The 15,964-nt window shown below is 43.9% G+C and overlaps 1 protein-coding gene across 2 annotated transcripts in view; it reads right to left on the bottom strand.

Annotated features, from left to right (window-relative positions):
- Window positions 1-15,964, bottom strand: part of XRN1 (5'-3' exoribonuclease 1) — a 2,611,979-nt gene that overhangs the window by 343,147 nt on the left and 2,252,868 nt on the right. For both annotated transcript variants that reach the window (XM_069618274.1, XM_069618273.1), the window contains exons 36-37: window positions 5,374-5,502; window positions 17-164 (exon numbers count right to left, since the gene is read on the bottom strand). In XM_069618274.1, the coding sequence (XP_069474375.1) occupies window positions 17-164; window positions 5,374-5,502 (277 nt within the window). The remainder of the gene's footprint in view (window positions 1-16; window positions 165-5,373; window positions 5,503-15,964) is intronic.

Raw genomic sequence — 15,964 nt, 5'->3', positions numbered from 1 at the left:
TTTTTCCACATCATACCCATCTTCTTAGTTTGCCTGCGCTGAGAGAAAGGACCATGAGAATCCCGCTTTCCACTCTCCACTGTCAATGGCTTCATTTCTCGCTGCATCTCGACGGCGTCTGAGCCATCAATTTTCAAGATTTCTTTGAGCATCTGAGTACCTTTCTAAAATAAGCAAAACAGAAATATTGGCATCCTACCAGAGAGGCCACATATGTTCCAATTCAAAAGGTTTTTCATTTTAAATCCCCCCATAAAGAAGGACCGTTCATTCTGAAATGCTCCAGGCAGCAAACATCTTAAATCATAATAAGCAAATGTTGACATTTATTCATTTATTGAGCATTTGTTAAGCGCTTATACAACAAAATGGTGTTTCCAAGCACAGCAAAGCAAATGGGGGGGGGGGGGGCATGGGGCGTAATTACAATGGAGAAGAACAGTAAATATAAACATGTGGTGCTACTAGGGGTTGCGATGTGCAAGTGCAGTGAAGAGACGTGCAGGAGATATATTAATGGGGTGGGGGTAAGGAATCGGCAAGTGCTGGTGAATCAGGGAAGGGAAGTGCCAAGGGGTGCCAGGTGAGGAGGCCAGTGGCTAAGTGCTGGGCGGAGGGATCCCAAGGGTGGGATGCACAATTGCCAGGCAGGGGGGCCCACAAGGGCAGTGCTGAGCGGGGAGGATACTGGTGTCGACTGAGCAGATGGCCTGGTAACCTGAAAGATGCATGAAGGACCAGGCCGCCAGTTTCAGTGGCAGAGGGGTGGTCAGCAGGGAAAGGAGCGAGGGAAAGAGTTCTGAGAAGTTTCCGGAACTTAAGGAGGTCCGGCTCAAGTCTGAGAGGGGCAGGGAGGCTGTTCCAGAGAGAGGCACCAGCCACAGAGAGCGACGTGCCACCCACTCTCTGCATGCAGAAGTGTTTGACAATCAAATATTTTGAGTTCGATGAGCAGAGGGCTCTAGCAGGGAAGTATTTAGGGAGAGATGGTGGCACACCGATCTTGAATGGCAGTTAGGCAATCGAAGATGAGAAAGGTAGAGGTGGTGGCCGAGGGCAGCCTGAAAATGAGTGGACGTGGACCCAGGCCCCAGAAAGCCTTGTGGATGATGCAGAGGGTCTTGAATTGGATCTTTGTGGCAACCGGGAGCCAGTGGAGAGATTTTAGGGCTGGAGAGATACGGTCCCTGGGCTTGAGGCCAAGGATAAGTCTTGAAGCCCTATTCTGGATTAGCTGAAGGGGGCGTAGGGAAGTAGGGAAAAAAGCAGGAGATTGAGGAAGAGGCTGTTGCATTAATCCAGACTTACGAGGACCAGAACTCTGGAGACATTGAGCTTCTAGGGAAAGGTGAGGAAAGGGAGAATGCCTCCAAGGAGGTGAGGCTGGAAGTGGGCCTTCTTAGCAAGGTCCAAGATGTGTGGGGTGAAGAAGCGAGAGAAGTCGAAGATGACCACAGGGTTTTCTGGCCTCGCAGGATGGTTGGGGTAGATGGCCCAAGGAGAGCGGCCAGAGGCTAGGAGGGAAACAGGGCACAGGTGTCGCGATAAGAAGGATCTCTGTTTTACTGGCATTAAGACAGCGATTGTTAGCTGCACCCCATCCCTGGATAGCAGTCAGGCAATCCAGGATGAGAGGGGAGGAAGACGAGGTAGTAGAGGGAAGTTTGAAGGAGAGCTGTGTGTCATCAGGATAACACTGGAAACGAGGAGAGAGGGAGGAGATTGCTGACCCTTTTCTTCATGCTGCCCTCCTGAATACTCGTTCCCTTCGTTTACATGGAGTAGAGATTGCAGATCTTTTATTGTGCTCAAGGCCAGATCTGCTTGCAATTACTGAATCGTGGCTCAGTGAAACTACTCCTACTGAAGCACTACTCGCTGTCCCAAATAATTATTCTCTCCTCTGTGCCGATCGTAATATATGCCGAGGGGGTGGGGTAGCTTTATTTTTTTAAACTCACTCCAATATCACCTAAGTCCTCACGAATCTTCAGCAGACTGTGCATCTCGTGGTGAAACAAACTTTCAAAGAATGGTTCACTTTCCATTATTGATATTTATAGACCTCCCAGGGTTCTCCCCTATTTTGAGGAACAGTTCTTAAATCTTGTAAATAACATCACTAAGTCCCATTCTCCAGTCCTGGTGATGGGAGATTTTAATTATTAGTTTGACACTTCTTCTGACGCTGCAACAGGCTCTCTATTACGTGCTCTAGATGATATAGGTTTCTCTCAAAAGGTGTCAGGCCCTACACATATTGCAGGGCACACTCTTCTATGGCTTCTTGTACACCATCTTACTTTACCCAAATTGGTTATCTCCCCATGTATATGGTCTGATCATCACCTCCTTTCGTTTAATATTAACCTAGCGGGGCCCCCAGCCAGATTAGACACCGACCTTAGATCAGTTATTTGTACGTGAAATTGGAAGTGTATAACCCCTGAAAAACTCTTATTTCACTTAGTGACAAGCTTGGTCTGTTAGAGGATTTTGTTAGGGCAGATGAGCTAGCCCTTCACATCACCAATACCCTTGAGGGTACTGTCAACTTCCTAGCACCCCTAAAAAAATCAGCTTGTAAAGAGTGAAACTGTTAACAAGGGTTGGTTTGATGACACTACCATCCATCTTAAGACTCGAGAAACAGACCCGACAAATGCTGTTGGTGTAAGAATCCCTCTCCTACTACTCTGGCTGCTTATAAATCTTCTGTTAAGCAATTTAAAGAAGCCATTTTATCTGTCAAATCCTCTCTGTATAACGCTAGGATTACGAATGCCAAATCCAGCTCCAGAGAACTTTTTGCTATTTTGAGTGAATTTACGTGTAAGCAGTGTTCCATGCCTGCTCCAGTAAGAGACAATGATTGGTGCCAAACCATTCATAATGCCTTTATTAATAAGGTTGCCACTCATCAAAGCTCCATCACTCCATTAAGGACCAATGCCACAGCAGTGAAAATATCAATCCCATTAGTTTTTAACATAGTTGCCCCAAAGCTACTGCCTCACTCTTTACTTTTGTCCCCTGTTCTGAAACTAGGATCTCACAATTTATTGCTAGCATAAAGCCTACCTTGTGCCAGGGTTATGTTTTCCTTCCAGCCTCTTTATTAATTGCTTTGATGTGCTATTTCCCTGGGTTACCAAATGTATCAACCTCTCGTTTGCCGAGAGGTCTGTCCCTTTATTTCTTAAAGGGGCTTGGATCGTCCCTCTTTTAAAAAAGGACAACCTGGATCCTCTTTCTGTGGACAACTATCATCCAATAACAAATGTTCCCTTTCTTCTGAAGATCTTTGATAAGGTGGCTTATATCCACCTCCTGAATTTTGTTGAACAAAATAACATTCTTATCGACCATCAGTCAGGCTTCAGATTCGGCAATGGCACAGAGACTGCAATGCTGGGCCTCAAGGCAAACCTTTTGAATATCATTGACCTTGGACAACAAGCATTGCTGATGCTTTTGGATTTGTCATCTGCATTCCATTTTGCAGATCATACTTTATTAGAGGAGAGACTCTGTGGCAGGCTGTTCCCTCCCCAGGCATCCCAATGTATTGCTTTTTTTTAGGCGTGGGTAATGCTAGAGTGACCTTTGGTGAGGCCTCTTTGACGCCCACTCCTATCTCCTGTGGCGTCCCACAGGGATCTTGTCTTTCCCCCTCCCCGTTCAATATCTACATTATCCCCTTTTTGAGACTCTTGGATGACATGGGTGTCCAGTAAACTAACTAAGTAGATGATACCCAGGTCGTAATGAAACTCGCAGGTCTCTACGCTCAGGATTTAGCTTCTTTGAATTCTATCAACTATGCAGCCTGGATGGTTTCTAACTCCCTAGCCTTAAACACCAAGAAGACTGAACTTTTGATCGTGGCTTCTAGCTCTACATTTAAAATCTTACCACAGGAATATAAGCGTTTCTCCATTTCGGACACTATTATTCAAGTGGCTAAAAAGGTTAAGACCTTGGGTATAATACATAATGCAGAGTTGACCATGAACCAGCATGTTGCTCAGACTCGCTCGTCATGTGGCCTAGTCAACAAACTACTCTAAAATCCGACCTTTTGTGACAGATGAAAACGCAGCCATCCTTGCTACCGCTCTTATCAAATCCTGCCTGGATTATTGCAACAGCCTTCTGAGTGGCTGCTCTCAGTCCAATGTTCATCTCTTCAGATCTCTCAGAATGGTGCAGTTTATGCCATTTCAGGCCTTTCTGGGGGGGCCCATAAACCCACTTCCAGGCGGGATCTTCGTTGGCTGCCTGTGAAGCATAGAATCACACATAAACCTCTTACGCTGACTCACAAATGAATCTGGCTCTGAAATATCTTGAGGATCGCCTGTCTCAGTACGTACCTGTGTGCACCCTCAGATCCAAGAACCAACTGAAAATTGTACAGCCAAGGTTTAAACTGGCCAAAGCTGGCGGACGTAGCTTCAATGTCCAGAGTCGGATTGCCTGGAATGCACTTCCGTATAGCCTCAGAGCTATTCCTACTACTAAAAAAAGGCTAACGACTTATCTCTTCAACCTACCTTTTGATTAATTTGATTCTGTTTTTAATGCTATCCTACCCTACTGATATTATATCTTTTGGTCCTACCTTTAATGTTGGTCTGTTTTGTTCGTTTTCTGTGCATGCTCTGCGGCCCTCGGGCACGTGGCAAGGTTTATAAAAACTTGTAATAAATAAATTAGGTGAGAAAGAGGGGCGAGATTTTTTTTGAAGAGCCACAGCGATAGGATAGAGCCCTGGGGGAAGATACAGGTAGAGAGAGAGGTGGTGAAGGAGAAAGGGCGATTAGTGAGGAAAGAAGTCAGCCAGTCCAGTGCCCGGTCCGTGATACCTAGGGTATCACATAGCGGTTTTAAGAGGATAGAATTGTTGACCGTGTCGAAGGCAGAAGAGAGTAGAATACGAAAAGCAGGAGAGTTAGAGTCGAGATTTGCTAGCATGTCTTCAAGGGTGTTCAGGAGAGCAGTTTCCGTGCCTCTGGATGCCAGTAATCCAGATTGATGGTCAGGGAGGCAACCAACAAGTTCGGTATGAAGGGTCAGTTGGGGGAGGACCAACTTCTCCAGGAGTTTACCCACAAATGGGGTGGTGGAAATAGGGTGATAATTAGCAGGGCAGGAGGGGTCAGACAATGGCTTTTTTAGGAGAGGGTGCACAAGGGAGTGTGGGAAAGAGCCAGTGGCGAAAGAGTGGTTGCAGAAATCGGCAGGAGAGAGGCGATGTTGTCCTTACTGGTACTGGACATTAATGGACATTATCAAGGAAAGTGAGAACTATACAATATTCAAACAGAGCAACATGTATTGAATATTTATTAAGTTCCATAGCATACAAACCAGTGCAAAAGACTGCGGAGACAGATGCTCCTCTTTATTGGCACCATCATCTTTGGATTGAGGGCACTTTTCATCACTTTCGGTCGAAATCTTTAAGGACGCAATGAGGTTTTCAAATTCTGTGGGATCCTAAGGCACATGAAAACAGTTATTGTCTTATTCACATAACATCGTTTCCCTCCAGTTCAATAACTGGTATAGTACATTATTGTGTGTTCTTTACATAAAAGCAGTCATTAATTTAAGTTTGGAAAATGCAACTGTCAGTCAAAAGGGCTTTTTGAAGAATATGTTCTATAAAAACACTAATTCCAGGAGCGTGCATTCACACCTATGGGAAAGCCCCAACCAACCACCCAAGACACACGCACCCAGCCACCTGCTTTGCAATTCCTTTTTCTGTTGTCTACCATAGGTAAATTAGAAAGGCTAATGAACAGGGCTAGAGGCCTTGTCGTACAGAAAAATGCGAGTTAAGGGGGATGGGAACAGGGTGAAAAAGGGCTAGGAGTCTCAAGAGGCACAACAGTAAGTATTTATTTAATAATTCACAATGTCACTCTGGAGGCTGGAGCCCAGCCCTGAAGGCCATTTAAAATCCTACCTCTTTGAACTCTGATATATAAAGCTGAATGTATGTATATGTGTATGTTTGTTCGGCTATACAAATCCACACCGTTTAACCCATTGCTACCAAATTTTGCATGGAGTTCTCATTTGTCTGGGGCAAGATTGTAGTATATTTTTGGAATCAAAAAAATTCACTCCGTAGACACCATCATTTACTGATGCTCACCCCGATTCACTACAGTAGGTACTAGAAGGAGGCAACATTTGGAAAAGTGTCAGAAGCAAAATGTTTGATGTGTTGGTTATTCCTTTGTATTACTACTGTATACAGTTCAAAAGTGTTTATTAAAGCATTTTTAAAGGGAATTAACTTATTTTATCAGGCCACTCCAAATATGGGAAATGGCAAGGTTACAGTTTACCGAAGTTCATTCACGAGAAGAGAGCACAATCAATCTAACTTGGACATTTTCTCAAATGTGCTGCAGCCATTGAGTGACTGAAACATGGCTCACAAAAAATGAACATCGCTTGGAAAAGCTCCATCTGATGCAAAGCGAAAATCAATATCAAGAGCTTCTGAAACACAACAACAAACAGCAGCACGACTTGCCAACTAGAGGACTAAAACAACTTTCTCCAGGGCAAATGAGATGCCAGAGCAAACTGAAGCAAGACTTGCTGTCAAGAGCAACATCATCCAGGACACATGAGACACCACTCCATCAGGACCCTGGCAACGCTGGGTACCCCAGCTAGTCACATATAATGAACACCAGCCCTCAGCCCACAACACCTACACCAAGGCTAAACTAATCTCATTCCTTTGAACTTCATTACCACATCTTTGTTGATGAAACGCCAATCTTTTTTCCTTCATCCCTGCTGTCTTGAAATGCATAAGCGGCTGCCTCATAGCTATCCGCGACTGGATAGCATTTAACTACCCGATGAACACTCTTCGAAAGCAAAAGTCATGTTAGCAAAAGTCATGTTTCTCCCCGTTTCCAATGCTAACTATGCTCTCCCATTTAGTTCCCTCTGACTCTTTTGAACTCGTCAATCAGTCACCCAATGCTCATAATCATAGCATCACTCTTTGACAGCGACCCTTAACTCTTAATAGTTCACTATCGATGCTGCCACTGCAGCCAGAATCAATCTTTGCAATACAAGAAAGCTCTGCCATACCGCACCCACCACTCATCTTAATCTCTTCCTCTCTACCACTCTCCCCTTAAAGTTCTCAACTTAACAACACACGCTCTTTACAACCTACTCTTACCCTATCTCACCCCTAAACACAGATAAAATGCTGAAAATGTCTCTTAATGAAAAATGCTGGCTAGGTCGCTTCTTTATGTCAAATCTAACAATGGATTGCCCCCCACCCTCCAATACCTTGCTGACTTATCTCTCAACTCTCTTGGTGGCTGTGGTCCTCCTCTCGCCACAACCTCTCCGACCCCACCCCAACCTCCCACATTGCTCCTCTTATTTTGCTCCTCTCTTCTTGGCTCCCTCAACTTGAAGACTCTCCCTCCTATCAATTAAAGCCAGCATCTCAGTGAAATTGTTCCAACCCCAACAAACTCCACTTGCGAGCCAGTCATGGGATGTCTCCTACCTTATCTCAACCTGACCTCCAGCCTACCTCTCCTGATGTCACCTGTTATTGAAAATATGAATACTACTCTATAAAGATTACAGGCAAAAGGTAATTTAAGTAAATCCTGCTTATGACTGTTATGCAGCTAATGTCCACGGTTTATGTTACATTGTTCTACCACCTCCTGCACCAGGCGTATGCTCATAACCATCTTCTACTTTAAAAGCGGACTGCTTCCACCATACATAAAAATATTCTTCACAAGTCATTTCTGTTAAAAAATACTTCCTATCTGTTCAATAAATAATAGTACACACATACTTCTTTCATGTAGTGGTAATGCACTGCCAGGTTTCAGCCCACTGAGGGAGACAAGTGGGATGCATATAAAAAAGATAGGAAGAATGGAGAACCACAGTGACAGATAAATAATGTATTTTGCTCTGGCACTCTATCGTTCATAGCTCAAAATACTTACAATAGAGTACTAAGAAACATTTATTTTGGTGACCAGCTTGGTGCTTTACCTGAAGAGCTTTGAACTATTGCTTTTGCAACTTGAGCCCCACTAGTAATGACCACCATGTCATAAGGCTTTGCAAACAAAGAGCTTTCAAAAGCTCCAACCTAAAACAAACCATGTTAGGAAAGATTTTCATCTTGCTACTTTCCATCCATAGACATCCATGGATCCCTCAACTGTTTGCTGTTGCGGTTTTGTACCTGACCTCACTTCTGGAGGGAAGTGAAGCATTTTGACTTCACTTGCCTTGCTACGCTCATCTGTTTTGGGGGGCACTGTTCAGCCCCTATGGCTATCAGTGCAGGAGAACTCTGCTCTCCACTGTAAAATTCACTGTTTATTTTACACTGCAGTGTGGGGTTTGAAATGTGAGGCACACGACTTTGTAAAGATTTTTCAACTTTAGCCATTTTATTAAATAAAAAAGTTGGATAAACGCCTCACTATCCCTACCCTGATGATGATTTCAATGCCTAAAATAAACTAAAGAAAACACTAACAAACGGATATCTGCTCCTCACAGATGTACAACCAATAAAACAATAAGGAAATATATGGCAATTCAATAATGTTAAGTAACATATTATTAGATTCAAAATATGATCAATGTCTCTTCTTATAACCTGGGTAAGTTTCTATTCCCCAGATTTGAAGAAAGGTTTACTCCACAGTTGGAAAGAAAAAAGGAAATCCGGTTTAATACAAAGTTCCAATACCGTTCTTAAGGATGTGTACTTGATAACACAAAGTTCAGTTGCTTCAGTAATAATAAGTTACAACTCCTCCTCGAGTTAGAACTGTCTTGCATGTCTTCTAAAAGTGAACAATAGAAATAGTCTTGGCCAGGATAATTTCTCTCAACTTTTGGTTTTAGAAAGAAATAGTTTGTTCCAACTTCACCTTGATAGTCTTAGCCAGATTGAACAATGTCTGCCAGGATGTTTCAATACAACTTTGGATTCAAGAAGAATTGAAACCTTTCCTCAACACGCTTTCACAATTCTTCAAAGAATTCCACACATCAGTATGAGTTGGTTCTGTTAGAAACACAGTTCAGCACCTACTACTACCTGGTTTATTCCTTTGCCAGGCCATTTTAAGTAACAACTTCTTGCCTTACGGCACGAGCAGTAAGCCTTATGATCATTAACCCTTTCAGTATTCCCCTCTTGCCTTGAGCACTGTTTGTTATATTGGTGTTGGCGGTTGTTAACCCACTCTTGGCTTGGGTATTGCGTGTAAGCTCTTGAACATTTCTCAGCTTCCCCACAGGGTTTTTGAACTTTCCACAAGCTCATACGCTTATTTACACAGTCACTTTCCTTGAATAGATATGACTTTTGTTGGTTTCGCACATTTTGGTATTCAAAACTACTGTTACAGCTTCTTTCTCTCACACACAAACACACACACACACACACACACACACACACACACACACACACACACACACACACACACACACGAGTGAAGCAGATTGTCGTGAACACGCAGACAGTGTTGGAGCACTCCGGTGTCAGGTGCAAGCTGTGAACTCACCGGGTAACTCGCTCAATTACGCTCAGCTGTGTTTCACAGGTCTTCAGTATTTGTGGCTCCTCAAGGTCGGGTGGATAGCCTCCTCTGGTTCTCCTCACGCCACTGAGGAATGGAGCCTCCTTTGCAGAGGCTTCCCTTTTTACTGCTGCTTCCCGCAGCATGAAATATGCACAACAAAATGGTGTTGGTCCAGGGTCGCTTCCTGCCGCGTGACCTCTGCTCCAGGGAGAGTCTACGACTAAGACGCTCTCAGAACCCGCCACAGCTTCAGGCTTTTCTGTGGTTTCGGCATCTTCTTGCACCGCAGGCTTCCCTCTCAGCAGCTGCTATGGCTGCGTTGCTTCTTCCTCTTCTGCTGCTTTAATCCTCCTGCTACTGCTGATGCCTGCACCTAAGCAGGCTTTTGAAGCCTCTCAGTCCCCTTCAGGTGTAGATCATCTACACTAATTAGGAGTCCACTCCCACAGTAGTGTTCCTCTGCATCCCTCTTCCTCGTCCCAGTACTGAGGGAATTATGGGACTAAGTCCCTGGCAATAAAGTTTTTTTTTGTAACTCTTTCTGTTTTGCAATAAGCCACCAAAGACTAGGGTTTCAGGGAAAGTTAAACGGGGGCGTTTCCTCCTCCTAACCGGTTTCCTCCCCGCAATCCTCCCACAGAACACCACCCAAGGGTCGGGATCAGGAGCGTCTGCCTTCCCCTGGACACATGAGGAAGGTCCAAGGACAAGACTTTGGGAGGAATCATTACTGATTCATCACACTGCACTCTTTCACCTTAAGGTGCGGCTGGTATACTTTTAACTTTTTTTTGTAACTTTGTGGTTACTTGCATGGTGTTTCCAAAACGGGATGGTGGCCCCCTCCTGGTGGTTTTTTCATCCACCCAGAGAAACTTGGACCACACCACTGCGTTGATACGAGACGAGATTCAGCCCAGGGTAAAACCCTGCTAGAGGATTAAAACGCGATTCCAAACATGGCGTGTTTTGTGCCGAATGTTACCACCGCGGAATCTGGTGCTTTAATTAACCAGTAAAATAAAGACAGCGACCGTGCAGACGTTAATACCGGATTGTGGCATAAAATCCGAATTGGGGCGACCATGGGATGAGGCGCCATTGTTGCCCTTGTTCCAGAGGATAACAGCTCCACATATGTTATTGAGTAAAAACCGGGAGAGTATGTTGGGTCCAGTAGAAGCATTCAGAGCTCTCTTAAATACGGAGAAGAAAATGGAGTCTGTTTATGAATAAAAGAAGTGGAAAGAAAGCTATAGATTTTGCTGCACTGCACAGAATAAGACAGTCACCCCGTAATGAAATTCCTAGAATGTCATTAGAATATCAGACACAAAGGAATGAAACCTGCTGGGTTTTTGTTTGTCAAAATAGTATGAATGGGAGAGAATGAGTACGGCTAGTGAATGATTGAGGTATGTAATTATTTACATAATATTGCACAGCACAAAGCACTTAATCAACTAGATGTGTTTAAATTCTGTGACTGTCCTGTGATGTGTGTTTTTTACTTTTTTATCTCTACTTATACTAATAAAATATGTTTTTTAATTGCTGTTATTGGTTGCAAAATTAGAGTTTGCATATAATTGGCACATGTTTGAGTCAATAAGAATTTATCGGTGCACCCCACTTTACTTCCCTGAAATGATATAGCCCCATTAGCATTTTTGTCTAGTATATAGGTAACAACCTTTTGAGGGGCTGCTTTATGAGCTTGGTTTCTCATTTCCTTCGTGCCTCCCTTTCTGTTTTGATGGTCCCTCCTCCCAACCATCACTCATGTATCTTTTAATTGTCTTGTGCCATTTGGGATTTTACCGCTATGTCTTTTAGAGTACCACATACACTAAAAGGGCTGTGTCACGATTTTCGCATGTCCTTTGGCCATCTTGTATTTTGACCTTGCTCTCAGAGATTGATTTGCCATATGTTGTAAGCCCTTTTCTTGGGAAAGCATAATCTTTCCCAGGCAAAGCAGAGGGGGGCTGGGACTGACTGGTCCCAGTTTACATCAATGCCAAAGCGTGACTGTTGCTGGGCAGCAGGGCTGGCCAGACGAATGTGCATGATTTGACACACCCTGCCCGTTTTCAATGGTGCAGAGCCTTACCATTGATGGGTACCAGTTAGAAAACTGGATAAAAGGAGGACTATTAAAGACATTCAACAGATCTTTGTTGGAGCCAAGACCAATTTAGCATCCTGCTAAAAACCCGGAAATCGTTGGTGCAGCGATCCAGCATGGTCTTCATCAACCATTCCAGTCAAGTCCTGAACCTTTGCTTATCTCCAGAACGCCTTCATCATTGTTTTAACCCCTGGACAAGTGGTAACAACCAGCCCGACTACTGATAGTGAACCCTGCCATCGGAAGCGTTTGGAACTGTCCCAGAAAAATCTCACAGTCTGACCAGCTTCTTTGTGGGCTCCCTGCTGCATCAGTCACCATTCGAAACTCAAACATGGGAATCCACAGAGCCTGCCCTTGTGAAAAAGAGGCCTTTGCATGCTGTTGCAGCTATCCAGCACGAAAAGAGGTTTCGCAGGACCAGCTTCTTTGCTTCCGCCACGAAGTTGCCATTGCTGATCTCAGTCTGCATAATGTCCTTAAGACCCTATGAGGTAGTCAACAATATGGTGGGCCTTTCTTCATGGTACCAAGGTCATCTAGCTGTCCAGACACAAACTGTCTCACCAGAGTGCAGAACCGCAGACTAGCCCGACCCAAATCCTGATGCTGAAAGTGACCTCTGCACCAGAGACCCCTGGACCTCCTTCAGCAGAACCAAGACAGAGAGCACAGGCCCAGCGATTTCACGAGCTGCCAAAGTGGTCCCTGAGTGAATAGGTGTACACGGCATGAGGAAACATAACTGCTCCTACTACCCCATACCGCCAAAGGGTTTAACAGGCGTAAAGTCCTTGGTCTACGCCTCTCTTCTGCCTGCCCGTGATCAGTGTAATTTTGGTAAATGATCCACCCCTCAGCTTCCGCTAAGGTGGTTAGATTGGGAGAAGATCTCTCAAGAACTTTCCCATAATTGTTTTACACCTTTGTAACACAAGTTGCCTTTTAGCTTGGCCAACACTTGTTGTGACAGGTTCAGGGTCATGAATATGTCAAAGAGGGGTGGGGAGGTGGGGCGTCTCAACCTACCGTAAGAGGCTCCCCAAGACCAAAGCCAGAACCAGTCCTGCCTGAGATATAGGAATGAGAAATGACTTACCGCAGTGTTATTCCTATGGATTCTTCTCACGCAGATTCCTCTTTAGATAGATATCCCTTTCCAGCTTCGGCTGCTTGGAAAACATTGACAGGGGCGTAGTGGACTTTGACTGGAATGTTGATCCATCTTGACTCATTGCTCGATTGTCAGCTCCGGACGGGACATCATGCGTCGTACATATACTGCGTCACTACACCTAGTTACCTCAGTTCCCACATTTGTGCCCAAGCTCAGCCACTGCAGAGGAAAACTAGCAAGAAAAAGATGGCCAAATAGCCAACAGAGGATTAGAATAAAACCAAATCCCAACTGGGATAAAATAGATCTTTTTTTATTTTTGAGAAAAGAAGGCATGTGGTTTGCAAACAAGAAGAGGACAAAAGACCCTGGAACCCTCGCCAACACCTTCTCAGGAGAAGGGAGCCACCTACTGCCAACGCTTTCTTAGCAATGAGTGGGAGGGGTGATGAGGAATCTGTGGGAGAAGAATCCATAGAAAGAACAATATGCTAAGTAATTTCTCCTTCAATGGGAAGGAACGATAGCTCAGGGGCAACGCCATTTGTCATGGAAGCAAGACAACGCAGGCAACACAGGTTCAAATCCTGATCCTGCATTTAGAACCCACTCAAGGTATAAAGCGTGTTATAAATGAACAATTACCATAGAGGTAGGAACCCCTCTGGTGGAGTGGGCCCTGATGCCAGGGGCCAAATCCTTGCCCGCGGTATGGTAGCATTAAGAAATATATATATATATATATATATATATATATATATATATATATATATATGTCATAACTCCGCAAATGTATCAAAAATAATTGTTTTGGATTAGTACATTAAATTATAGCGGCAAATATCTACCCTCTAAAAGAACTTATGGCTAAAATGAAGAATAATTAATATAAATGGTGAGCACCACTAATTACTCGTGTTGGAGCCGAGAACACAATGAAACAAAAATATACAGCTGTATGGTCGGAAAAAACTTTCCCTTTCTTGGTTTTATTGCGATACGTTGGAAAAAGACAGTTTTACCATATTACAAATACCCATTACATTTTTTGGGTTTCTCGTGTCCTGAACAAGCCTTACACAAATGACGAATCATCCCGAAAATAAACTACTCGTCAATATGTGTGTTCAAGAATAAGGCTATAAACAGATACACTTCTGTCGACACAACATCTATGGGGACCTTTTGTCTAAAGCTAAATGTGAATTGCACTGATTAAAATGTCACCCATAGGATACTAACACCACCTTAGCTGTTTTGTAGACATATTTCAGTTATATATGCTCAGGAAAAAAAAAACTATTGGCATATTTTCTGTCTTTCTTTTTCATAACAAACTTTGTTTTATGTTGTCATGATTTGAAAATGTGACCAGGCGTCAAAATGTTTTTTATGAAATGGTATTGAATAAAACATGATATATTTTTGTAATTCCGACCTCCCTATCTTTTTATATTAGTTGAAAAAAGATGTTCATCTAGTTTCACCCATAGTGTGAGGCAGTCCCAACTCCTTTAGTCCTACTCCAATAGGTAGCTTGTTGTGGACCCCCTCTTTTTGCGAATGCCTCACAGTCCTCGCCTAAAGAGTCCCTAAACAAAAACAAATTATAAATTGCTCATTGAGTATTTATTGGAAACTGAGAAGGCCACAAACAACTGGTTGACTTTTCTGCACTCAGCCGTCCTTGCTACATAAAAGCTTAACTCTCTCTTACGGTCCAGCCCGGTGACAGCGCTCCTCCTCAGAGGGGTGCAGAGGTGGATAGAACACTGGGAGATCAATTGCCTGGGAGAGATGGAATTCTGACACCACCTTAGGCAGGAACCTAGGACTCACTTTAAGAGATACTTTTTTACAAAAAGAAGGGAAGGAACGTGGTTTGCAAGAAAGGGCCTGCAACTCGCTGACCCGCCTGGCTGAAGACATGTCCACCAGGAATACGGTTTTCAAGGTTAACAATCACAGCGAACGAGAATGTAATGGCTCAAAAGGAGCTGCCATAAGGAATGTGAGGACCAGGATTAGATCCCAATCAGAAACGACAAAGGGAGTAGGTAGAAACGGTTTATGGTCATTGGATCGAAAAAGATGTATCGAAAATAAAAGCATCAAAATGCTATGTTTTATATTGAAAGTACATATCCATTTAAACTTTTCCATCAAATGGATATGTACTTTTAAATGTAAAATATAGCATTTCGATGCTTTTATTTTCTATGTTAAAACATTACATTGAGCTGTACAGTGCTGTCATTTGGGCACTGGCTAGCACCTTGTAACGTTTTAATGTTTTTTTGTATATTGGGAAGGTGGGGGGGAAGCAGCCTCCCTACCCCCACACCCACCCTCCCTCAGCCCTAACCCTAATGTAACCCTAGTCTATCCCTAACTCTAATCTAACCCTAACCCTAATCTAACCCTAATCTAACCCCAAATCTAACCCCAAATCTAACCCCAAATCTAACCCCAAATCTAACCCTATCCATCGAAATTAACCATCGAAAATTATTCAATGAATATGCTTTTCGATGGAAAGGAAATTCAATGAATCATTTTCGATGGAAAGGTTTTAGATGAAAAGACCAGATGCCAGTGGAAAAATATTCAGAAGGCCCTTCAGGAATTGGGCCATAACCGGAATCGTGACGAAAGATCCAGGATCCAGAGACCTCTTGAACACAAAGCTGCAAGTATCCTTTGAATGTGGTGACCTGAAGGCCTGACGAGGCCAGTGACAGAAGGAACTGCATCACCGCACTGGTGGGGCAAGACATCGGGTCAATCTCGTGTTCCCTGCACCACGCCTCCCATCTTATCCAGCTTGTCTACAGTCTGTGTGCAGCCAGCAGCACCTAGAGTAACTCCTCAGAGAGGTCCCAGTCATCATAACTCACCCTCTCAAGAGCCACGCATGTAGGTTGAGGAATTCCGGGTTTGGGTAGCGCATCTGATCTTCCGACTGGCTTAGGAGATCTGGGTGGCGAGGCAACCAGAGAGGTGGGTAGGTGGTCAAGTCTAGAAGGTCAGAGTACCACGTCCTGCTCACCCAATGTGGGCGATGAAGATCAGGGTGGCTCAAAA

This window comes from Ambystoma mexicanum, chromosome 10 (genome assembly GCF_040938575.1).
Source record: "Ambystoma mexicanum isolate Mex_15411 chromosome 10, UKY_AmexF1_1, whole genome shotgun sequence".
Lineage (NCBI taxonomy): Eukaryota > Metazoa > Chordata > Amphibia > Caudata > Ambystomatidae > Ambystoma > Ambystoma mexicanum.
This window is presented reverse-complemented; position numbering and strand designations above follow the sequence as displayed.